This window comes from Macrotis lagotis, chromosome 1 (genome assembly GCF_037893015.1).
Source record: "Macrotis lagotis isolate mMagLag1 chromosome 1, bilby.v1.9.chrom.fasta, whole genome shotgun sequence".
In the NCBI taxonomy this organism is placed as follows: domain Eukaryota; kingdom Metazoa; phylum Chordata; class Mammalia; order Peramelemorphia; family Peramelidae; genus Macrotis; species Macrotis lagotis.
Genome location: NC_133658.1, coordinates 34933427 through 34959973, shown reverse-complemented (window position 1 = coordinate 34959973; position 26547 = coordinate 34933427). Strand labels below are relative to the sequence as shown.

General features: G+C 42.8%; 1 protein-coding gene across 7 annotated transcripts in view; it reads left to right on the top strand.

Moving 5' to 3' along the window:
• Positions 1–292: 292 nt before the first annotated feature.
• CHMP3 (charged multivesicular body protein 3) overlaps positions 293–26547 on the top strand; it is a 46177-nt gene continuing 19922 nt past the window's right edge. For 6 of the 7 annotated variants that reach the window (XR_012470802.1, XR_012470800.1, XR_012470807.1 and 3 more), the window contains exons 1-3: positions 333–473; positions 5767–5827; positions 24388–24567. Coding sequence is in view for 3 of the 7 variants with exons in the window: in XM_074196953.1 (XP_074053054.1) it covers positions 429–473; positions 5767–5827; positions 24388–24567 (286 nt within the window). In the remaining 4 variants the exon portion in view is untranslated. Of the gene's footprint in view, positions 474–5766; positions 5828–24387; positions 24568–26547 lie in introns of all 7 variants that reach the window. The other variant, XM_074196973.1, reaches the window with a different exon arrangement.

Below are 26547 nucleotides of genomic sequence, written 5' to 3'. Positions count from 1 at the left end.
CACACGCGGGGCCCACGGACCCCCGCATACACGGGGCGGACGGGCCCACGGGCGCGGAGCCGGAGAGGCCGGGGCGGCGGCCGGCCCGCGCCTCCGTCCGTCACCTCACCAGGAGGACCTCATTCGGGCCCCGCGCCGTCCCCGGGAAATGACCGTCGCGTGGCGGAGGGGCCCGGGGGGGGGGGGGCTCCGCCGGCCGCGCACGCGCAGAGCTCCCTCCCGGTCCCGCGCCGCCGGGTGCGCCTGCGCCGCCGCCTCCCGCCGGGTGCGCCTGCGCCGCGCGCCTGCGCACAGCCCCGGCCGCCGCCGCCGCCTCCTCCGCCGCCTCCTCCTCCCGGAGCGGCTCCTGGGCCCGTCCCGGGGCCCCGCCCAGGCGGCCGCGGCGCCGGCGACCAGAGGCGGAAGGCGCCGGCACGGCAGCGCGCGCCATGGGGCTCTTCGGCAAGACGCAGGAGAAGCCGCCCAAGGAGCTGGTAAGAGGGGCGGCGGCGGTTGGAGCCCTCCTCTCCCCCCGGGGCGGCACTGCCCGGGGCTGGGGGCCGGCGGAGCCCGGGGGCCTCTCCGCCCCGGCCGGAGCGAGGCGCCTGCCCGCCCCGCGCGGCCCCCCGGGCTCCCCCGCCCCGCCCGCGCCCCCTCCCCCGCCCGCTCCGCCCCGCCCGCGCCCCCCGGAGTTGGTACGGCCCGCCCCCCCCCCCAGCCTTGGAACGGCCCGGGCGGGGCGGGGCCCGGGGGCGGGGCCTGGAGGGCGGGGCCCGGGGCGGGGCGGGGCTCCAGGGCAGGGGGAAGTGACTTGTCCAGGACTAGGCGGCCGGTGCCACAGTGAGGCAGGATTTGAACCGGGGGCCTTGGAGACTCCAGGGCCGCCTTGTCCGTGCCCATGATGCCCGCAGGACCCGGCGCCCAGGCCAGCGAGAACCACCCTGGGGGGGGCGGAGGTCAGGCAGACCCTCAGGGGCTGCAGATGAGAGGGGGGCTGGGAGAGCCCCCCCATCCTGCAGTGGCCCCGGGTCTGGCCTGGGTCCCCGCCTGCGTTTCTTCTTCCCCTTGGCATGGGCATGACCTCGTGCCCCCGGGACACCGCCCCCGGCAGGCCCTAATGCCCGGGAAGGGCGCTGGAAGCCCCCCAGGACAGGGTCTGCTTGCTCTGATGATGACAATCTCGGGTATTTTTCTAGTGCTTGATGCACGTTTTCTCATTGTATCCTTGCAATGACCCTGTGAAATTGAGGTCTCTCGTTCTTTGTTACGGATGGGGAAACTGAGGCTAGAGATTCAAATGACTTGCCCAGTGTTATATAACTAGTAAGTGTCTGAGGCAGGATTTGCACTCGGGTTTTTCTGACTCCAGTGGTCATTCACCTGCTGGATTTCTATTCAGGTCACATCCATTGACAAGCCCCAGGGCCCTCAAGCTCAGTTGTCCACTCTCAGCTTCTCCCTTGCTGCTGAGACCCCTACCATTCTTCAAGCCACCCACCACCCAGCCCTGCAGACCTCACTCATCAAGCTTCTCGAAGTTTGTGCTCAGGCCTCTTGCAGTCCTCACAGCTTGCCACCAACCCTTCCCACAGCCCCAGGGCAGCCCCCTCACCCAGGCCTTCCAGTCTTTGTGAGTCTCCTGGGCCTTCCCCCACCCCTGCCTCCACCTCCCGCCTCAGGGCCCTTGCTCCCTGGTGACTTTGTGCCCCTCACCTCCCCTTCTTAATTTCCTGGTCTTTTTTCAGGCTCAGCTTAAACTTCACTTTCTTCAGGAGGCTTGTCCTGCTCCCCCCAAGCTGGTTGTGTCCAGCTCTGCTTCTCTACTCTCTCTCTCTCTCTCTCTCTCTCTCTCTCTCTCTCTCTCTCTCTCTCTCCCCCTGTAAGTGTTGTCATTGGGCTCCAACACAAGCTCCTTGAGGGCAAGCCTTGTTGTTGACTCCCTTTGTATCCCCAGGGCTGGCTTAGCTCTTGCTTGGTGAAGAGCAGCCACCTAATAAATGTCCACCAAGGTCAGATACCGGGCTTGGCCAAGGGGTGGTAATGAGCCCTGAGAAAAAACTGGTTCATCCTGTTCAGCTCTTGTGACGTGGATTGTCCCAGCAAGTTGATTACCTGTCTGAACTCTGCATCGAACGGGCCCTTTACCTTCTCTTGCCAGCAGGAAAATGAAAGCAGAAGGAGATTGAGAGGCTGCTTAGTGGCTTTCTGCACAGCCTTTTGGCTACTTATTCTTCCCCTCACCAAGCAGACCACTGCTTGCTATGGGCAAATCCTGGAGGGGAGCAAGACAAGGCTCTGCTCAAGTCAAGAGACATTGACTGCAAACCTGCTCTGAGGAGAGCCCACCGCTTAGGTGCCCAAGCCACAGCACTAATAAAACTCTGCCCTCGTGGATCTGGCAGTCCATTTGAAAGATGTGGCTTTAATGGATACCACACGACGACTTTGGAAGCATCCTTGATGTTGTGAAAGACTTGAGAGGCTAACAAAGCAATATGCTAAGTTTCAGGAAGAAAAATGAAAGCATCTTATGTACTGCTACAGTCAAGGAAAGTTTCCTCAAAGAGCTGACTTCGTGAAAAGTTCAACAGAGGAGAGTTAGAGAAGATAATTTAGACATATGTGAAGACATATAATCTAAGGAAGCATTGGAGGAGTTGAGAGAAGTGGGAGATGTCTGGGCTGATCAGGTCCAACAGAATAGTTAAGACAAGAGTTTTCCCTCCTGGCCTACTTAGAGTGGCCGCTATGGAGAGAGGGCTGGGGTAGAATAATCACCTTGTACCAGCTGCGTAACCCTGAGCAAGTTAATTCAACCTTCCCCCAGCCTCAATTTCTTATTTTTCTTTTTTCTTTTTTTCTTTTTGTTAATCAGGTTTTTTGGCAAGGCCATGGGGTTAAGTGGCTTGCCCAAAGCCGCTCAGCTAGGTCATTATGAAGTGTCTGAGGCCGGATTGGAACGCAGGTCCTCCTGACTCCAGGGCTAGTGCTCTATCCACTGTACTGCAGAGCTGAGGGTCATTGTGAGAATCAAAAGCCATGTAGAAAGCATTTTGTAAAATTTAGTTTTTGCTAGTTATTATTGTTAATAATAAACTTTAGAGTATCTTTATGGAGTTTGGGAAATTTACTCTTTATAAAGCCAAGAGATCTGAGAATGAAAATAATTGAGAATCTGTAAGGTACTATGTTTGTCTGTAGACAAATACTGGGAGACTTTGGTGGAAATAATAGTTTGATTAGGAAATAGGAAGGAATTTTGGGGGGGTGCCTATCAATTTTGTTTGACTCTTATAGTAAATGTCTTATGGAGAGCAGTTTTGGGGGCTTAAAGGAAAGGATGACAAGGTAAGTTCATGGTAGAATTTGGAAGGGCTTGAGTGTCCTGAGTTTAGAAATTATTTATTTGGAAACCATTGAAAATTTTTAAGGCCAGAAGTTGCAGAATTCAATGAACATTTATTAAGGACCTCTTTCCAGGGCATTGGCATTGGCCCCCTCCCTGCCCTCTCTCAGAGAAGGAATCTAGTAGGGAAAACTAGGAGAGGACCAGAGACCACTGAGACTTGAGCAACAAGGGAAGACTTCAGGGGCACCTCTCAGGAAGGGAAGAGCTTCTGAGCTTTGGGGGAAAGACTATTCCAGGCATGGGGGCCCTGTGTGCAAGAGTCAGGAGGCAGAAAAGGGCAGGTGAATTTCAGAGAACGGTCAATAGTGTATTTTAGCTTGAAAGTAGAAAACGGGAGCCAGACAATGAAGACCAAAGGACCCATCCCCAGCCTTCACAAGGACCTTTAGACAGAACACTTGCATAGAGAGGTAGACAGTTGGGTGGGGGGAAATCAGAAAAAAGCCTCCCTTAGGAGGTGTGGCACCCACACTGATCCCTGATGGAAGCCAGGGATTCTCTTGGTGTGAGACAGGAAGATTGATCAGACGCCGCAGCCTGGGCAGGGGTCTGCCAGGGACTGATGGGGGAGATTCAGCACAACATGCCCAAACAGTCATTCACCAGAGCTTAAGTCACCCTGTGAAGCAAGCCTTGTACCCAGAGGGTCTGAGGCTCAAGGGAGGCCTGGGTTCAAGTCCAGGCTCAGACCCTTCTTTGCAGGGTGACCCTAGGCAAGTCTAAACTCTCTGGGCCCCAGTTTCCTCATCTCTAGTGTTTTTTCTGTTAGAGTTTTTGCCTGTGATTTTCCTGCCTTTACTCACCTCCCTCTTCATTAGTTTGTAGATGTCTTCCCATGCTTTTCTCAAATCTTCACCTTCTTTGTTTCTTGTGGTACACTAATATTCCATTATAGTCAGGTACCACAATTTGTTTAGTAAATCCACAAATCTTTACTTTGTTTTTGTTTCTTTATTACCATAAAAAGTACTGCTGTGAATCTTTTGGAATATGAGGACCTTTGTCCTCTACATGTCTCTTCCCGAGTCAGACAGATGAGACATTTTAGCCATTTTCTTAGCATAATTCTAAACTGCTTTCCAGGATAAATGAATGAATAACAAAGAATTTATTTTTATCTCTGCTGAGCTGGGCATATGGGCAGCTAGGTGGCATAGTGTATAGATAGATAGAGTCCCTGTCCTGGCCTGGTCTGGAGTCAAGAAGACCTGGATTCAAATCTGACCTCAGACTTTTAGTAGCTATGTCACTTCACCCCATTTACCTCAGTTTCCTCATTTGTAAAATGAGCTGGAGAAGGAAGTGACAAACCATTATCTCTGCCAAGAGAAACTTAGAGAGTTAGATACAATTGAGCAACCACAATGATATGGGGACACAAATACAAAAGCGAGATTGGTTTCTGCTCTTAAGGAGCTTACATCCTAATTGGAGCAACCTCACAAATAGGGGAATGGTGGGCAGCAAGGAGCACTGTGTATTTTCCTCCCCTTTGCAACATACAGATAGAATCAAGGAAAATAAAGATATTTTCCTTGTCCTGAAATGTATGTTTCCTTCCATACCTTGAGACCAAAAAAGGACTTTGGGTCAGAAAACTACAGGGATGATGGGTGGAGAACAGGTGAGTCTCATAGGCGGTGGAGTTGTTTGGGTGCAGGCGCTGAGGTTCCTGGCAAGCAGCCTGTGCAGAGGAGGAAGGAAAGTGAAGCCTGGCTGGGTCATCCTGCAGTAGGGGCAAGGAGAGGCCCAGCCCCAGATAGCTGAGCATGGGTGTGGGCACTGGAGTCTCTGTCCATTCTTTTGTCATGTTTGTCAGTTTGTGGAATTTGGCAAAGTCTCAGAGCTCTTGGGATTTGTATCTCTATTTTAATATTAGTGAATAAAGAACCATCCTAAAATTTGGGATTTTCTCACAGTGACTTATGGTTTTAAGTTAGGAAGCCTGGGTTTGAATACCAGTTCTACTTTGACCATCTGTTTTCTCTTGGGTGATCATTTAATCTCTTTGGAACTCACTTTACTCATATAAAATGAGAGACTAGATGACTTAAAAGATTCCTTCTAGTGCTAGGTCTGAGATTGTTTGAAAAACTTGTGTGATAATTTAAAAAGGAATAGTTTCCAGGATTGAGTTATATCTCTATGTGAAAGATCCCTTTAATCCATTTTTGGCTTTGTGTTATTAGGTGAATAAAAAAGAGTACCGGAAAAGAACTGTAATTTGTTATTAAAGCTTTTACTTGAAAAATGATCTTATGTATGTACCACCCATAGGGTCATCTTCATGCAAAATAATTTAATATTCATACTCCATTTTAGAAAATTAATGACCTGTCTAGTATAGCATCTCATGGTAGGTTTTTTCCCCACTTCAGGTCAATGAATGGTCACTGAAGATCAGAAAAGAAATGAGAGTGGTTGACAGGCAAATACGAGGTAAATGATATTGCCTTTTTTACTCATTCTTAACCCTGATTCGTAAGTTTTATATTGGTGTATAATAATATGACAAAAATTCCTTGCCAGAATACTTGGAGATGTATTTTGTTAATTTTTTTGTGTATGTTGGGTATTAGAAAAATGAAGAAATAAATTCAGAGAAGCTTTGAATTTTGTCTAATGGATAAAAAGAGGAAAAAAGAAACTTACTTTGTAAGTAAGCCTTTTGTAGAATTTAAATGAAACAATTTTATGTGCATGAATAAAAAAGAATGCCGGATAATTTTTTTCAACTAAATTATTTGATGATGATGATGATGATGATGATGTTGTTGTTTGTTCTCTGTTCTTGAAGATCATGACATCAGGGAGGAGATACCATGAGAAGCAAGTGAATTGGATTTGAGTGTGGGGGCCTCACTTTCTCCTGCAGAACCATCTAGGTCCAGTGGCCAGATATGAATCAGGACCATCAGAATTAAGTGACTTGTCCATGGTCACCCAACTAAGTGTCAAATGTCTGAGGTCAGATTTGAACTCAGGTCTTCCTGACTCTAGGGCTGGTGCTCTATTGTACTACCTAGCTAGGCAGCTAAGTGGCTCAGTGGACAGTGTTGGGTCTCAAATCAGGAAGACTCATCTTTGTGAATTCAAATCCAGCCTCAGATATTTGCTAGCTGTGTGACCCTAGGCACTCACTTAACCCTGTTTACCTCAGTTTCTGAAACTGTACAGAAATCAGGATCTAAATTTTCATAGATAGCTTGGTTGTAATTTGAGGATATTATATTCTCAATACAGGAGATTTAAGATTTTTAGAGATGAAATCCCTCCTGTCCCCCTGACAAGCCTCTCAACTATCCCGGGGACCCCTCCTGAGGCAGCTGGATCTAGTTCTGGACAGTTCTGTTTGTGAGGAAGCCCAGCTTCTTCCCCCATCTACCTAGGCCTGGCGAGCAGGAGCCTAACCCCTCCTCCACCAGACGGCCCTGCAGCCTTTGAAGACTGCTTTCACGGCCACTCTGCGTCTTCTCCTCTTCTTAAACTGCTGTGTCCAGTCCTCTCCAGAGGTCTGACCAGCAGTGTGTAAAGGGAACGGATGCTTCTCACAGAGCCCACGGGGGCAGCCTCTGTTTGGGCGCCCATATTATCCTGCTCATTATTGATCTCGGCTTGGCCAGAAAAGCAAGACAGAACGCTATCGGGCCTCCCATAGTAGGCCCTGTGCTTGTGAAGCTGTTATCACATTCCTGCTTGTAAAAATCTTGGGATAAGAAATGGCTTGGTAATTGAGGCAAGATATTCCCAAGTGTTGCTGAAAAAAAAACTGGTAGAATGAGTGGATGAGGACAGGAGTTGGAAATGTGCATTGGATAGGAATGTCCTTTTTATCAAAGGATGCTATTTATATAGATCCTCATAGGAAATGTTTTTGAAACTACCTATTAAAAACTTGTTAAGAGTTGGATACTTTTTAATAAAATTCATATAAAATGCTTAATCACCCTTAAATCTATTAATTAGTTAGAACATTGTATATATCCTTGGCCATTATCTGAAAATAGAAGGTTTGTTGTACTGTGAAGTCCAAAATAACTTGAATCCAGTTGTCAAACATTGATTTCTCATCCATTTATAAACATAACATTGTACATGGTACTGACATCTGATGTACCATGTAATGGGTGAGACCGTGTCAGCGATCATGTTTCTAGGCCTTTGATGATATTCCCACAGTAGTTGCTCTGACACCTCTGTTTCCTCATCTGTCTTATTGCTCACAATACCTACTCCACACAGCTGTTAAGGGAAGTTTTTTTTCTGTAGTCCTTAAAGCAGTATTAATAGTAAAGGTTGAAAAAGATATCAAATAAAAATACTATTATTGCTAAATAGTAGAAGTACCTAGTCTATAGAATAATAAATTATTATAGGGAAGAAAATTTTTTAAGTTTTTAAATTGATCTTTGAGGTTGGTATTCCTTTTGTTTCTGTTTGTTTTTGGCAAGGTCATGGGGTTAAGTGATTTGCCCAAAGTCACACAGCTAGGTATTAAATATCTGAGAGCAGATTTGAACTCAGGTCCTCCTGATTCCAGGGCTGGTCAGTATTCCTTAGTATATTCACTTGAATAGAGGCAGAAGGCAAAAATCCCAGACATCCAAAATAAATGTTAACCATATCACTTTCTAAGGATTGCAGACATTCTAAGCATATTGAGTTTGGGGAGCAGATCACGGTCTATTTTGGTTAGAAAGTGGAGTCTCTGAGCGTGATTCATGTAGTTAGACTGGAGAGGAGGGGTTTGTTGGAGGGTGAGAATTGTTGGTGCTGAGGCCAGTGGCATTTGGGAGAGCCTGAGGGCTTGTGTCTCTCCCCTCTCTTATGTCACCCCTCCGTCACCCCTATTGGAAGAGGCTTCCTCAGCTGTCCCATGGCCAGGATCATAGCCCTGGCCCCTCTCTCAGGAGTGCTGGGGGCTCCCAGGAGATTGTGATGTTCAAGTGCTCAGTGAAGCCTTATGGATGAGCCTGCCACCTGCCTTCTCTTGCCAGCTCCTGCAGCAGTGCACCAGTTAGTCAACATGTCAGAAGAAGTGCTCCTATGCGAGGGAAATTTTGAAGGGAAACAGGCCCTGTGCCCAGGCCATAGCCCTTCTACTTGGGGGGGGGGGGAACATGGCCCTGTGCAAGAATAACTGGACCTGTGCAAGAATAACCAGCCCAGACAGAGAATAAACAAAAGGTGGTTTGAAAGGGAGGGCACTTGCATGGGGGGTGGGGAGGAGAGAAGTCTGGTGTGGAGGAAGGAACTGATGCAGAGTGAGGGTGGAGCTAGGGGATCTGGCTGTGATTGAGCGGACAGGTGGGAGCCAGGTGGGAAGGAGTCCTGTAAACACTCCCCACAGCGCTCCTCCATGGCAATCTTAGCCACCTGGGACTTCAGCTCCCAGGGCAGGCTGCTCTGCATCCGTGGCAGCAGCCTGACTTTGGTCCTGCTCTGGTCGCATCTTTATTTATCTTCCCTCTTCCCTCCTCTTCTCCCCTCTCATAGTCATCAAAGCTCTTCATGAGTTATTTCCAACTCTCCATGACCCCATTTGGGGTTTTCTTGGAAAAGGAACTAGAAGGTTTGCCACTTTCCCCAGCTCATTGTACAGATGAGGAAACTGAGACACAGGGTGAAATGACTTTCCAGACTCACACAGCTAGGAAGTATCTAAGACTAGATTTGAACTGACGGAGCTGACTCTTCCTGACTCTCGGCCTGGTGCTCTATTGGGGTGCCATTTAGCTGCCCTTCTCAAGAGTAGGGTCCATCCTGTTTTATTAGATAGTAAGTGATTGGTTGATTGTTTATTTACCACCTAAGTGACTCTCTGAACAGAGAAAAAAAAGACCTGTTGGTGATAATAAGGAGCAAAGGAGGAGCTTGAGAGGGCCCAAGACAGAGATCCAAAAGAAGAGAATTATTCTGAAAAGTCTACAAACAAGACCTTAAAGAAAACAGAGCTTGTCCACCGGGTCAGTCTTGGAAGAAATGGAACTGGAGTTTAAAAAGCATAATATGATTGAAATGAGAATCTGGAGAGAGGGAGGATTCAACAATTTAGAAGCCTGACTGCATTCAGACTCCACAGTTCCTTCTCCGTCCTAAGTCTTAGAATATTCTTTGACTATTGTGCTGCTGAAATGAGCAAGTGCATCAGAGTTGACCATCACACAGTGCTGTAGTTATTGTGTACAATGATCTCCTGGTTCTGCTCATTTGGCTTGGCATCAGTTCATGCAAGTCTGTCCAGGACTTCTGAAGTAACGTCCCTCATGATTTTTTTTTTAATTTAAATATTTTATTTATGTGTTTTTCCAACTATATGCAGCAGTAGTTTTCAACAACCATTTTTTTACAAGGTTTTGAGTTTTACATTTTTCTCCCTCCTTCCCTTTTCTCCCCCTCCCCCTAACAGAAAGCAGTCTAATATGGACTCTCTGTGTGTAACCATACTAAACATAGACCCATATTAATCATGCTGTAAAAGAAGAATCAAATCCAGATGAAAGGAAAAAACATTAGGGAAAAATGACATAATACATAAAACAATTTTTAAAAATTGAAGATAATAAGCTTTGGTCTTCATTTAAACCCCAAAGTTCCTTCTCTCTTGGCATTTTCCATCACAAGTCTTTTAGAATTGTCTTTGATTGTTGTGCTGCTGAAATGAGCAAGTCCTTCATGGTTGACCATCAACCCATGTTGTTGTTAGGGTGTTGTGGTTCTGCTCATCTCTGTATGAATTCATGCAAGTCTTTCCAGGTTTTTCTGAAATCTCATCCCTCATGATTTCTTACAGAACAATAAGGATCCATCACATTCATATATCACAGCTTGTTCAGCCATTCCCCAGTTGATGGAGTCCCTTCAATTTCTCATTCTTTACCACTATAAAAACAGCTTCAGTGAATAATCTTGTACATGTGGGTTTTTTCCCTTTCTCATGATCTCTTTGGAATCAGACCCAGTAGTGGTATTGTTGGATCAAAAGGGATGCACAGTTGGATTGCACTTGTTTTGTTCCAAATTGTTCTCCAGAATGGTTGGGTCACTTTACAACTCCACCAACAATACAACTACCATGTTTCAAGAAATTTTGAAGGAAAACTTTGTAGAACTATGTCTCATTTTCTATTTTTTTTAAATTTTATTTATTTAAGGCAGTGGGGTTAAGTGACTTGCCCAAGGTCACACAGCTAGACAATTATTAAGTGACTGAGTTCAGATTTGAACTCAGGTCCTCCTTACTCCAGGGCTGGTGCTCTATCCACTGTGTCAGCTTGCTCCCCCCATGACTCATTTTCTAAAGGAAACTTTAAAATGAAATTTTAGGAGCATCCTAGTTCAAATTGAAAAATTCTGGTCTCAAAGGAAAAAGGACTTATGCAGTCAGAGAGACAGTTCAAAGAACCAAGGAGACATCATCAGCACAAGTGAGATTTGGCAGCCACCGCCAAAGGAGGGAGGACCTTGGTACACAACCCTAGAGGCGGGGAGGCAGGTTGAGAATGATGACAAAGAGCAACTTACCTGCAAAACACAGTGACTTTAACAGTGGCATGCCCTATTGAGGAATTCCTGCTGAAAAGATTATCAAAGAGGAAATTTGAAATGGAAACACAGTCAACAGATGCTTACTGTTTGCCAGGTCTAGGGTTAAATGCAGAAATACAAGTGCAAACAGAAATCCATATAATGCCACCATCCTTAGGGAGCTGGCATTCTAATGGGGGGGGGAGAAAGATAGCCAGACAGGGGCATGAGGGAGAGTCTAGATAAAGATGTGGCTAGGGGGCAGCTGGGGGGGCAGTGGATAGAGCACTGGCCCTGGACTCGGGAGTACCAGAGTTCAATCCAGTCTCAGACAATAATTGCCTAGCTGTGTGATCTTGGGCAAGTCACTTAACCCCATTACTAAAAAGGTGTGGCTAGCTTGGGTTTTTTATCTTAAAATTCAGGTACTGAGGCTTCTGTGGTGTGGTGGAAAGAGATCCTGAAAAGGAAGAAGGAAGGTAAATTGAGGAATTGGAAGGAACAAAACAAGGATGAGTGTTATATTCTAATATCAGGAGAAGAAACAAGGTCCTCTCAGATCCTGATATCACAGAACACAGTAAGACAAAATATGTAATAGAACAAGAAATAGAGAATTTAAATAATCTAATTTCAGGAAAAGACATTAAAGAAGTCATGAATACTCAAAGAAAAACATCCCAGGACTAGACTAATTTATAAGTAGATTTTATCACATTATCACCAAACAATCGATTCTGATATTACATAAACTGTTTGAAAAATTAAGGGAAAGGAGGAATTTTAGATTAAATTATTCTCAAAATAAAAAAAATTAATCTAAACTGCAGAGAAAGAAATATTGACACAAACATAGTACATATCAGCAGTCTACCTTAACATAGTTAAAAGAATTTTATCTATCTACCTATCAATATATAAAGACACAAATATACATTATAACCAAGTTGAACTTACAGCAAGAATTCAGTGTTGATTCAATATAGGAAGCTATAAACATCATAAACTATATTAATAATAAAACTATTAAGATTACAATTATGTCAATAGATTCAGCAAAAATTCTTGGCAGATTATAACACCTATTTTTATTAAAAATACAAAAATGGGGGTGGCTAGGTGGCACAGTGGATAGAGCACCAGCCCTGCAGTCAGTAGTACTTGAGTTCAAATCTGGCCTCAGACACTTAATAATTACCTAGCTGTGTGGCCTTGGGCAAGCCACTTAACCCCATTTGCCTTGCAGAAAACTAAAAAAAAAAAGTATAGGAATAAACAACTTTTCCTTAATGTGGTCAATATTAATTAAAACTTAAGAGCTACCATTATATGTAATGAGGAATAAAAAAAAAGAATTTTTGTGTAATATCAGGAATAAAACTTTTTTCATTTAGTATAGTGTCATAAATGTTAGATGAAGTTATAATAGAAAAAAGGCATTGGCTTTTGCATGTGACATTATGGCATACTTTAGAATGCTAGAGAATTTAACTAAAAATGAAAATAATAACATCAAACTTGCAGGATAAAAAATAATTTTACATAAATCAGTATTACTGTCTATTAATAATGAAACTCATCAGGAAAAGGGAAATTCCTTTCCAAATAATCATATAGATATGAAATATTGAGTTTATCTACCTAAAATATCATATAAATTCAAATAGAAAAATTCCCTTTGCAGAAATGAAGACATACCTAAATTTTTTTTTATGTTAGCTTGGCCTATTCTTATGGATTAAATTATCATATTATGCTGTATAGTGCTGTAAAATAAATAAAATTTATGTAAAAAATAATAATGTAAAAAAATGTGCTGTAAAAATAGAAAAATAAAATGTTCCTCCTCAGCTGGAGGAACAAAAAGTGAAGAATCTCAAGGAAAATTATGAAAAAGGAATTATTCAAAGAACGTGAATGGCAGTTTTCCGATGAAGAAATCAAAACAATTTATAGTCACATGAAAAATACTCAAAATCATTATTGATTAGAGAAATACAAATTAAAACAACCTTGAGATATCATTTTATACCTATCAGTTTGGCTGGAATGAAAGAAGAGGAAAAGTGGCAAATGTTGGCAAGATGTGGAAAAATTGGAACCTTAATTCATTGTTGGTGGATCTGTAAGGTGATCCAAACATTTGTAGCGACATTTGGAATTATTCCCAAATAATTAAACTACCCATACCTTTTGACCCAGCAATGCTACCATTAGATCTTTTCCCCAAGATAATAAGGGAAAACAGAAAAGAACCTACATTTTCTAAAATATTTGTAGCAGCTTTGTGGTGGCAAAGAACTGAAAATTGCAGGGATATTTTGTCATTTGGTGAATGGCTAAACAAACTGTGATATATGCTCATGATGAAATATGTTACTCTTCTGTAAAAGTGATGATTTTAGAAAAGCATCAGGAGAGGATTTCCACAAAATAATGAAGAGTGAAATACGCAGAACTAAGAGAACATTGTATATAGTAACAACAGCACTGTTGTAACAACAACTTTGAGCAGCCAAGTCATTCTATTATAAATAACCAAATTAGCCTGAAAAGATCCTATGAAGGAAAATGCTGTTTGAATCTAGAAAGGAATCTTGTTGTGATGTAGGAAATGATGAGCTGTTGATTTAGAAAAACATGGAAAGCCTTGGGACTTGTGAAGGAACTTGCTTTCTGCCTCCAGAGAAACAGATGATTGGAGTAAGTAAGCATGGTATAGTCTTACGTATATGTGTATAGTATGCATATGTTTATATATATGTATATACCCATGCTTAATTATAGTCTTTTTTAGAATGGAGGGGGAGGGAAGGGGGAAAAAAAGCAAAAAGTACATAATGGAGAACAAAATAAAACCAACAGGGAAGCATTTGAAAACAACATTGTATTATTTATGGTGCAGGTTTTCTTGAAATGGAAATTTATTGTTTTATATTGAATCCTCCCTTGTGGTCTGCTGTGTTCATGGCAGTGTTTTTTTTTTTTAATTTTGTATTTATATAAAATAAAAAAAACTTGCAAAAAAGAAAAGAATTGAGAAAGAAAGATCCTAGCAACACTGGATCTCAAAGTCTGTGACAAAGCTGCTTCTACTGATTCAGAGGCAAGACTATGTCCATGAAACATATTTTACAATATAAAAAGGCAGCAAACAATAGCTTAGTGCTCAATATGGATAAAGGCCCTCAATTACCATAAGAAATCAATTATTTGGGTTGAGCCAAGACAGCAGCATGAAGGCAGGAATTCCCAGAAGCTCATTCCCCTCAAAAAATTCCAAAAGCCATCAAATTAAGACTCTAGCCAAAATTTAGAGGGGCAGAACCCACAGAAAGACTGAGTGATATAATTTCCCAGTCCAAGACAACTTAGAAGTTATGCAGGAAAGGTCTGTTCCACAGGGACCAGGGGTTGGAAAAAGCCCCAGAGCAGCCACAGCACAGCTGGGGTGGACCCCTGGGTCTGTGGCAGAGGGGGCAGTTTTCAGACCTCTTGGCCCAGGGACCATCAGGGACAGCTGGAAGGGGTCCCCACACCAGTGAGTGCCTCCAGCCTCCGAGCAGCCCTGCAGTGAGAACCTGCAGTGGGAGTCAGCAGAACCAGCCTGCATGTCCGAACTCTAATCCTACAGATGGTAAGGGGGTTGGGGGGAGACCGCAGAGGTCTTCTGCTCTCCCTGGGACAGGACTCAGCTGTTTGCCCATACTCAGATCCAGGTTACATCTGGGCCCTCACAACACCATCTTAACTGAGTAGGGATACTCCTCATAGCTCCAGGGCAGAGGGGACGTCCCACAGGCAAGAAAACAGTCAGAGCCTCTCATAAGGCTTTGGAGGAATTAAAATCCCTATGGGGTGTCCCCAAAACCCCCCAAAGCCTTGGAATGTAGTAAATCAGTCATAAGCTGAGGAAATGAGCAAACTACAGAAAAAGAAGAATCTGACCGTAGAAAATTACTTTGGTTCCATGGAGGATCAAAATACATACTCAGATGATGACAAAATCAAAGCTTCCATATCCAAAACCTCCAAGAGAAATAGAAAATGGGCTCAGGCTATGGATGAGCTCAGAAAAGACTTTGAAAAGCAATTAAGGGAGATAGAGGAAAAATTGGGAGGATAAATGAGAGCGATGCAGAAAAATCTGAAAACCAATTCAGCAACTTGGTGAAAGAAATTTTAAAAAATCCTGAAGAAAATAACATTAAAAAACCAGTTTAGGCCAAATGGAACAAGTAACACAAAAGGTAAATGAGGAGAAGAATACCTTAAAAAGCAGAATTGGTTAGCTGGAAAAGGAGATAAAAAAATTCTCTGAAGAAAATAACTCCTTTAAATGTAAAATGGAACTGAGGGAAGCTGATGACTTTGTGAGAACTCAGGAAGAAATAAAACTATACAAAAAACCCCCCAAATTAGAAGAAAATATGAAATACCTCATTAGAAAAACAACTGACCTTGAAAACAGATTCAGAAGAGATAATTTAAAAATTATTGGGCTACCTGAAAGTCATGACCAGGAAAAGAGCCTGGACTTCATTTTTCAATAAATAATATGGCAAAATTTCCCTGAGATCCTAGAAGCAGAGGGTAAAATAGAAATTGAGGGAATTCATCAATCCCATCCTGAGAGAGATCCCAAAAGAAAAACCTCCAGGAATATTATAGCCAAACTCCAGAACTCCCAAGTCAAAGAGAAAATACTAAAAGCTGCCATAAACAAACAATTCAACTACCATGGCTCTTCTGTAGTCAGGATTACACAGGATCTGGCAGCATCTACATTAAGGGCTCATAGGGATTAGAATATGATATTCTGGAATGCAAAAGATCTTGGTTTACAACTGAGAATCAACTACCCAGCAAAACTGAACATCATCTTTCAGGGGGAAAAATGGACTTTCATTGAAATGAGACTTTCAGACTTCCCTATTGAAACAACCAGAGCTGAACAGAAAGTTTGATCTCCAAGTACAGGACTCTGGTGAACCATAGAGGGGGTGGATGAGAAGGACTAATTATGAGGAACTTAATGACGTGGAACTGTTTGTATTCCTGCATGGGAAGAAGATACTAATAAGTCATGTGAACTTTCTCATTTATAAGAGCTGTTAGAAGGAGCAGATATAGACAAGGCACAGGAAGGAACTGAATATAATGGTATAATGTAGCAAAAAGATGGAATCAATGGGTGATAAAGGAAAGTGCTAGGAGGAAGAGAAAGGAGAGGAAGAAGGGGCTAAGATATTTCACATAAGTCAAGAAAAAGCTTTTACAATGGAGTGAAATGGGGGAAGGCGAGTGGGAATGAGTGAGCCTTTATTCTCATCAAAAATGGCTCAGAGAGGAAATAACATATACACTTAATAGGGTATAGAAATCTATCTTACCCAAGAGAAAAATGAGAAGAAAGGGATGAAGTAAAGGGGAATGGGTAAAGGGAAGGCAGGGAATAGGTGATAGAAGAGAGGGAAGATTGTGGGAGAGGGTACTTGGATGCAACACACTTCTGAACAGGGAGAGGGTGAAAGGAGAGAGAGAATAGAATAAATGAGAGTGGGGAGGAATAGAGTGGAGGGAAAGACAGCTAGTAATAGCAACTGTAGGAAAAATATTGAAGCAACTTCTTTGGTGGACTCATGATAAAGAAGTCAACTCATCCCAGAGACAGAGCCGTTGGATTCTGAATGCAGACTGAAGTATACTTTTTTTTCTCTCTCACTATTCTTGAAAATCTTTTTTTGGGGGGGGGTTCCTGATTACTCTCACAACAAGATTATTGTAATAATAGAAAATAAACAAAATGAAGAAATCAAGTATTTGATTAAAAATAACTTTCAAGAAAACTCAAAAACAGTCTTGCAGAAATTCTTTATATACCAGTGCATCCCACCAAAAATCAAGAAAAGCTTAGGCTAAATGATTTAAAAAGGTTATGTCATAAACAAGTTAGAGGAGGGGAAAAAAAGAAACTACCTTTCAGATCTATGGATTAGAGAAGATTTGTTACAAAACAAGGTTTTGAGGGAATAACAGAAGATAAAATGACATTTTCTTAAATGGTCATAGATAGCATTGAGAACCTCATCTGAAAATTGTTCATATCATTTAATCATTCAAGTTTTGATTACATAAAATTCACGAGTTTTTACAAATATTTAGAAACAAGTAATTAGAGAAAATATTTTTACTGTTTCTGTGAGAAATTCTACTCAAGCTATCTAAGGAACACATTCAGATTTGAAATATGATCCATTCCCAAAATTGGGATAAATTACCTAAGGATATGAAGAGGTCCGCTATCAACAACAATGTGAAGAAAATTCTTCAATTCTCTAATAAGGAAATGCAGAGCCAGGTAACTTTGAAGTTCCATTTTTACACCCCTCAGATTGGAAAAGATAACAAACAAGGAGAAATGGCAACTGTTGGAAGGACACATTAATTGGTGCCTTGTTTGACAGTGCTGTGGGAATGGACCCTCCACCCTCTGAGCTTGGAACACTGAACTTTGCCCCTTTTTACTTCTACAAGGTCTCTATCCAAAGAACCCAAGGAAGGAAAAAGGACCTACTTGTTCAAAGTGGTTTACAGCTACTCTTATTGTAGCGCCAGTGGACTTCACTGAGACGAGTCTTCAGTTGGGGAGCACGTCATGGCTGGTGAACATCATGTAAGAAATGAGGTGGAGTGAGTAGAACCAGGAAAGCACTGTCAGGACAAAGTGTCCAAAAGACTAAATAATTGTGATCAGTGCAATTGCCTCAGGAGGTGCCCAAGGCTGGGGCAGCTTCACTGGCCTGGGGGCTGGGTAGCACTGTCTGTTGAAATAACTGCTCTCCCAAGAGGAATGGAGGGCAGAGGGCAGCTCTTGGGTGAAGCTTGGGTGTCCTCCCAAAAGGAGAAGAGTCTAGAAGGTCAGAAAGTAGCCCAGCATGGGGTGGTGAAGAATGTTAAATGTGGATTTTTGATATGTTTGAAAGATTAAATAGAAGAATAGAGGAAAAAAGTGTCCAAAAAAGGCAGAACCAAGCCATATTAGTCTAATGGCTAATTCCTTAGGTGATAGAATTGGCATCCCAAAGAACTTGTCAGGCCATAAGTGGTTTTCTGCCCAGAGGGATTTGTTACCACTTTTCTCAAATAGCTCAAATCCAAAGAAATGTTCTTTTAATGAGTCATTCTTACAAACACTTCCTGTTGCTGTAAAGCGTCCACATCTGAGGTAGAGCTCAACTGGAAAGTTTTTAAAAAAGTGAAATCTACATTATTCTGAATATTTTCTGAGTAGTGAATGTTTAGTTCTTGTCTGTTCCTTGATTTTTCCCCCCATAGATATTAGGAGGTGGTTAGAGATTTCAGTGGTCCTTTAAAAATTTTAGGGGAGAATGAAATTCAGATTTCTCTTTGTATCTTTAACTCTTTGAAAAGTTAAAACCACTGATGTGTTACATCATGTGTAAGTCTACATGTGTAGACTCACTTATAAAAAATAATAAATAGTATAGTGACATAGGTACCAATATCACAGGATCAGATTTTTTTTAGCTGGAAAGGATTGCAAGAATTTTTTTAAAAAATATTTTATTTTTTTCCTAATTACATGTAAAAACTGTTTTAACATTCATTTTTTAAAATTTTGAATGTCAGGGCACCTAGGTGGTGTAGTGGATAAAGCACTGGCCCTAGAGTCAGGAGTACCTGGGTTCAAATCCAGTCTCAGACACTTAATAATTACCTTAGCTGTGTGGCCTTGGGCAAGTCACTTAACCCCATCTGCCTTGCAAAAAAAACCCCTAAAAATAAAATTTTGAATTCCATATTCTTTCTCCCTTCCTCTCACCTCTCTCATTGAGAAGGCAAGAAATTTAATACATATTATACTTGTGTTGTCATCCAAAGCATATTTCCATATTAGCTTTGTTGTGAAAGAAAAAAGATCAAAACCAATAACAGCAAGTTGACCAGAAGATACAGAAAGGGAAAAATAGTTTGCTTCAATCTGTATTCAGATTCCATTAGTTCTTTCTCTGGATGGAGATAGCATTTTTCATTATGAGGCCTTCATTATTGTCTTGAATCATGGTATTGCTGAGAATAGCCAAGTCACATTGCAGTGTGGCCAATGCTATGTACAATGGTGTGCTTCCCTTCATTTCACTTTCACATGAATTCATATAGGTTTGGTCAGATTTTTCTGGCCAGCATCCTTTTCATTAATTCTGAGAATATAATAGCATTCCATCACAATTCCATTCCACACCTTATTCAGCCATTTCCCAATTAATGGGATCCCCTCAACTTTCAGCTCTTTGCCACCAGAAATCTGCTGCTATAACTGTCTTTCTACAGAGAGGTCCTTTTCCTTCCTGTTTTTATCTCTTCTGAAATGCAGCCCTGGTAGTGGCATTTCTAGACCCAAGGGTAGGCATGGGTACAAACTGCTCCACAGAATTGCTGAATCACTTCACAGCTCCTCCAACAATGCATTCATGCCCTTTTCCCTACATCCCCTCCAACAGTTATCATTTTCTCTTTTTTATCCTATTAACCAATTCAGTAAGTATCAAGTAGTACCTCATTCACTCTCTGAGCCAATTTCTTTTTTTTTAGGGTTTTTTTTTTTTTGCAAGGCAGATGGGGTTAAGTGGCTTGCCCAAGGCCACACAGCTAGGTAATTATTAAGTGTCTGAGACCGGATTTGAACCCAGGTACTCCTGACTCCAAGGCTGGTGCTTTATCCACTATGCCACCTAGCCACCCCATCTGAGCCAATTTCAATGAGAGTAATGCTCACTCACACCCCTCAATTCTTCCCTCGCACCCCACTCCAGAAGCTGAAATAATTTCAAAAGGTGAACTAATTTACCTCCTTTTTCCTTCCCCATTTCCCTTCTCCCAGTACATTTCTTTTTCATCCACTGACTACCTCCTGTGCCTGGACCATATCTTCTTCTAATAAATGAGTAGGTCAGAATCATCTTCCCATGCAGACATAGACTCTATTCAACATCATTAAGTCCCTCATGAATCACCTTTCCAGTTGACCTTTTTTGTGCATCACTTGAGGCTCATATTTGAAGATGAAGTTTTCTCTTCAGCCCTAGTCTTTTCATCAGTAACATTTGAAAGTCACCTATTTCATTGAATGTCCATCTTTTCCTCCGAAAGAGGATGTTCAGTTTTTCTGGGTAGTTGATTCTCAGTTGTAATCCAAACATTTTTGTCTGATGGAACATCACATCCCAAACCCTATGAGCCTTTAATGTAGACATTGCCAGATCTGTGTAATCCTGATTGTAGCTCCACAATATTCCTGGCAGTTTTCATTTTAGAATCTCTTTCTGAAGATGATCATGGATTCTTTCAATTTCTATTTTATATTCTCTACTTTTAGAATATCAGGACAGTTTTCCTTGATAATTTCATGAAAGATGATATCTAGACTCTTTTTTTGATTATGGTTTTCAAGTAGTCCAAAGATTTTCCAATGAGAGAGATGTCATATTTTCTAGTTTATCATTCTTTCAATTTTGTTTTATTGTTTCTTGATTTCTCAAAAGGCATCAACTTCCACTTGTTCAATTTTAATGAATTATTTAATTTAAATTCACTTTATTGAATTACTTTAATGTATTATTTTCTTCAGTGCCATCTTTTATCTCCTTTTCCATTTGGCCAAGTCTGCTCTTTAAAGTTGTCTTCTCCTCATTGGCATTTTTTTCTATTTGTCCCAGTCTTGTTTTTAAGATGTTATTTTCTTCATTTTTTTTTTTGCATCTCCTTCACCCCTCTGCTTACTCAGTTTTCATGATTTTCCCCATCCCTCTCATTTCTCTTTGCAGTTTTTCTCCACCTCTATTACTTGATTTTCCATTTTTTTGTTGTTGTTTTTTAGTTTTTGCAAGGCAGTGGGGTTAAGTGGCTTGCCCAAGGCCACACAGCTAGGTAATTACTATTAAGTGTCTGAAGCTGGATTTGAACTCAGGTACTCCTAACTCCAGGGCCGGTGCTCTATCCCCTGTGCCACCAAGGCACCCCTCTTACTTGATTTTCAAAATCCATTTTGAGCTCTTCCATGGCCTGAGAATAATTCCTTTTTTCTTGGAGGAGTTTTGACTGTTCTCTTCTTCTGAGTGTGTGGTTTGACCTTCTTGATGACCAGAGTAGTCGTCTATTTTTTCCTTTTTTTCTTTCTACTGTTTGCTCATTTCTCAGCCTGTGACTTGATTCTAGCTCTTTGTTAAGGTGGGCTCTGCTTCCAGGGTGGAGAGTGCCCTGTCCCAAGGTTCTGTTTTCAGAGATAGTTTGAAGGACCTGCATTTCTTCCAAGGTAGCATGGGGAGGTTTTTACTGCTCTGTGCCTGTGCAGTGGTCGGAGGGTGACCACAAGGACTCTCTTGCCCTGGAGCTGTAAGGAGGGTCCCTGCTCCCCTCTAGAGCAGGCTCTATTGCTCCTTCTCTTCCCGAGACTGAGACCTGAGACTGCGACCCAGATCCGAGTGTGGGCAAGTCATAGAATCCTGCCTCAGGGAGAGTGAGGAGCCCCCTCTAATCTCATTCTGTTCTGTTTACTGTTTGTGGACCCAGCTCTCCGCTGGTTCGGTGGCTCCCCAGGCCTGCTCCTGGTCTCCTGGGGAACCAGGTTGGTGCTCTTGCGGCTGCACTGTGCTGGCCTGTGCTCCAAGCTCACCCTGGTGAGGCAGAGTTTTCCTGCTGACCTCACAAGTTGTCCTTGGCATTCTCTGGGTTGTGAGGTCTGGAAGTAACCACCATTGTGGCTGACCCATTTGCCCTAGGGTCTTCCTGGATGGCAGGAACTGGTCCAGGCTGGTGCTGTCCATGTTGCTCTGGGCTCCTCCTTTCTCACCCTGGTGCAACAGACCCTTCCCCCAAATCTTTCAAGTTGTCTTGGGTCAGAAAATTATTTTACTTAGTCTTTTTGTGGGTTCTGCCATTCTAGAATTTGTTTAGCATCATTATTTAAGGTGATTCCCCTCTGGAAGGCACAGATTTATTCTTTTGTGGGGCATAGATACAAATTGTTCTATAGAATGGTGCATTAGTGTCCCAGTCTGCCCACATCTCCTCCAGTATTTGCCATATTAATTTCTGTAAGGATTATTCTCTTATTCTAATTTTAATTTTCTCATTTTACATGAAGAAATAGTTCATGGGGTTAAGGGACTTGTCTCAAGTCACACAAATATCTGCCTAGAAGAATGGTGCTCCTTCCATTACATTTTATGCTTCCAGCTGCAGTCTTCCCTCTTTATATTTCTCCTTGATAGCCAGATCTCTTCAAAATACACAAGAAAAATAATTTGATAGAGGCAGCTAGGTGGGGCAGAGGATAGAACACTGGCCCTGAAGTCAGGAGGCAAATTCAGCCTTTGACACTAGCTGGGTGGCCTTGTTCAAGTCATTTAACCCCAATACCTCCAAAAAACTGCAAAAAAAAGGAAAAAATAATTTGATACTAAACTGTTTGTATTTACACATAATGGCAAGGGAAAAATTTGGTATGTTGTTGAATACTACATATCTCCTCTGTCCTAAGGGATCATCAAGATGATAGATAACTGCTCCTAACTTAACATCCGTGCATCACATCCTTTGATTTTATCTACAGTTGTTGAGGATGTTTCCCTGAGCCAAACAGGCACACTCACTCTCCTTCCCCTCCTATTCCTCCTTAAATTTATATTTGTATAATTGTATTCATTGTATATGTTTTTCTCTTAGACTTTATTTGTCATTATTTTATGGGTCTTTTTAAATGCCTTGATATTTCTCATCATTTTTTTTTTTTTGGCAAGGCAATGCAGTTAAGTGACTTTCTCAAGGTCACACAGCTAGATAATTATTAAGTGTCTGAGGCCGGATTTGGACTCAGGTACCCCTGACTCCAGGGCAGTGCTCTGTCTACTGTGCCACCTAGCTGTCCTTTTTCTCATCATTTTTGATGGTGATATATTCTGTTACATTGATATGCCATAGTTATTTTAGCCATTCACCAGCTGTGATTCATAGATTCCCCCCCCCCCGGTTCTTGACTATGACAAATGTTGTTCTGGATACCTTTTTTTATTCTTTATAAGAATACTTGGTATTTTTCCAATAATGCAAGGATTAGGTCAGTGATAGGTATAATCATTTTTATGACACATATGACTTGTCCTCCAGAAATAATTTTTATCAACTTTCATTTCTTCCTTATAAATCTTTTCCTCCACATTTTCACTGTAATTGAGTTCTTGCCATGTTGTTATTTTTGCCAGTTTGACTGTTGTGATGTGTTACTATATTAGATTAAAAAAATCTTTTTTTGATGTTTAATGAAATTGATTCTTCTTGTTATTTAATCCATTAGCATATCAAGTTTTGAAAATTAGTTTTATTCTTTGACCATTTATCCAGTGAATATGCATTGCCCAAGTAAATTTTAGATATTAAGATTTAATTGTATGTGCACAGATACTTTTCTAATCAATTGTTTTTCTTTTGTCTTGATTATACTATTTTTGTAAAGCAGAGTTTTATGTCTTCAGATTCATTAAGGCCCATTTTCAGTGCTGCCTCCTTCAGTAAGAAACATAGATGCATAGATAGGGTCTGAATTCAAGGCTTCTAAGGTCTTCCTGCAGCCTAGTGCCCCCCCCCCCACATTCTTGGTCAGAGAATAGGAGTCCTGTCATAGATATACTTACTGGCTACGGGACTCTGGGTACCTCAGTAACCTCATCTGTGAAATGATGATAATCATAGCACCTACTTCAAATGAGGTTCTAAAGTAAGGAAATGAGATATCACATAAGGTGACATAAAATGTTAGAAGTTAAAATGGATGCCTTTATAGTCATCTGACTTTAGCCAAGTTGGTTTGACTTCTACATCTCAGTTTACTTTTCTGTAAAATTGCAGATGGGACCAGATGATGTTCACCTTGGCCAGACTCCATTTGGAGTGTTGGTATTAGTTTTGAGTGAGAGGGGAGGGGGTCAGCAGGGTGCAGCTCTCCCAGACTTGTCTTCTGGGTCCCTTCAGACTTCACATCCTGGGGACATATGCTTGCTAAGGACCCTTGAAGCTCTCACAGCCTAGGATTGTATATAGGCTGAATGGAGAAATAGGTGAAGGATCTCTATAGAGCATCTTCCCATTCAGATTAATCATACTTTATAGTTGTTTGGGGATTTGCATATTTTCTTTAGAACTGGTATCAAAACCATTGGTGTTACATACATTGAGGCAGATCTGAAAATTGTCAAAAGCTGATAATTGGCTTAAAAAAATGAAAGTTGATACCTTTTTTGTCATGCTATAGACTATATTTCATTTATGCTTTTTGGTATATTTATGTATTGATTCTGAAAATATAAACCACTAAAAACTTAAGGATTTCTGTGTCAGCAACATCTCTGCAGTCAGCCTCTGACCCTGGTGTTTCTGTCTTGTTCAAAATTCAGATATCCAGAGAGAAGAAGAAAAGGTGAAGCGCTCAGTGAAGGATGCTGCCAAGAAGGGCCAAAAGGATGTCTGTGTGATTCTGGCCAAGGAGATGATCAGATCGCGGAAGGCTGTGAGCAAGCTGTATGCATCAAAGGCCCATATGAACTCTGTCCTCATGGGTATGAAGAACCAACTAGGTAAGGAGCCCCAGCCCCCGAACAACCAACTGGGAGAGAGCCCCAGCCCAGGGGGCAGGCCTCTTGAACCCTGGCTAGAATCTCAGCAGTGACTTTGACTTCTTTTCTCTCTTGATTGATGGTGCTTTGGAAAGTTTTCATTTCATTGTTCGTTAATGTTTTCTAAGTACAAGCCTTCTTAGTCATTATTACTTTTTAAAGGCTGCTAAGAATCATCCCCACCTAGAGCTGCAGCTGCTTCTGTCGGTGCATCTGTCGGAATGGGGAGCAGGCTTCATCATCAGCCTTTGGAATCGTGGTTGCTTCAGTCTCTAAGAGTCTTGGCATGATGTAAATTGTTTTTCTGGTCTGCCCCCTTCGTTCTGCATCAGCCATGGGGGGTCTCCCTAGATTCTTGCACCTGTCTTTCTCCTTTTCTTGTGGGACAGTCATTTATTATGACATGTACCTTAATTTTCTCAGCCATTCTTCAGTTGTTGGGTGCCCCCACAACAGGAAGAGCGGCTAGAAATAATTATGTCTGTGGCTTTTAGTATCTGTAGTCTTTCTAGAGTATAAGGCTAGCAAGGTATCAGGGTGTCAGTCACAGTGTAGTTCTCAGTTGTTTTCCAAGATGCTGTGATAGTTTGCCATTCCCACAAGCGGCGCCTCAATACAGCTGTTTTACTAGCACTTGGTTTTTTTTCCAGTTTTTTTTGGCACTTGTTTTTTAGTCATTTTTGTCAGTTTGATGTTTATAGATGGTTTACCTTTCAAAAGTGCATCTCTCAATTAGTTAGTAGAGCTCCCAAAATAGCCCTCAGAAGCTCACTTAACCTCTGCTTCAACTCCATTAAAGGGGAGTGACCCAGGATCAGTTCTGGGGGCTTGGAGAAGGGACCGCATGTGGGAACAAAAAGGAGGGAGGTCGTTTCTCCTTTCCATGAGCTCAAAGCCACCACCAGGCAACAGTTATAAATAGGTGAAATCCTTGTCTTTTATACCCTTTCCCCATTATACCTTCCATGCAGCTTTCTGGGCCTTCGCCTCCTGGCTGGGTGGGATCCTCCCCAGTGGACTTGCTGAAAGGTCGGGGGAAAAGCTGTTGTATGAAATTAATTTACACTGATGTTGAATGGCCAGCAAGTACTGGGGAAGGGGAAGGGGAGGGACCAGTGCCTGGAGTGGGGATGATGGGGGCCTCGGAGGGACAGGATGGTCTAGGCTCAGGACTATCAAGAGGAGATCCGGTCCTGGACAGACAGGCCGACAGCCTCCTAGTGGGGAAAAGAGGCTTCGGAGGCGAGGCGGGGGTGCCTCAGCCAGCTTCCCCCGGGAGCCTGCCCAGGGAGGGAAGATGGGAGTAGTGAGCATAGAAGGAAAGCAAGCCCCGGAGGAGGGGAAGGGGGGCTTGTCTGAGAGACTGCGGTGCTGCACAGGACGCTCCCGGACAGCTTGGGAGGGGTCCGGGGCCGGACACCTCTTCGTGCTTCTGAAGCCCCTGCCTGAGTTAGGCACTCGAGACAATGTATCTTCTTTGAGCCTTGCATCACCTGGGGGGGCTGTGATTGGTGGGAGCTGTGATTCGATGAGGGCTGTGATTGGTGGATCCCTTTTCACAGTTGAGGAAATTGAGTCAGCCAGCTGGGGGGAGGGGTAGTGTGTTCAGGGTCACATGCTAGTGGTGTCTGCAGCTGGGTTTGAACTCAGGTCTTCTGGATTCTGGGCCCGTACTCACCCGGGCCACCGAGCTGTTGCTTCTGGCTGATTCTGGCGCAGTTCTGTCCCAGTTGTACACTTGCCCTCCTGCGAACAGGACACATGCTCTGTTTCCCTGGCCAGACAGGCCGAGACAGTGGCCGAGCTGGAGGCTGCAGTCACTGGCCTCACTGACCTCCGGGCCTCAGCCTGGGAGGCCGTTCTGTCCCCGAGGGAGGGTGGGGTTCAGAGAGCTGAGATGGACAGGGGAAGGAGGCTGGAGGGCGGCCTTTCCCTCGTGCC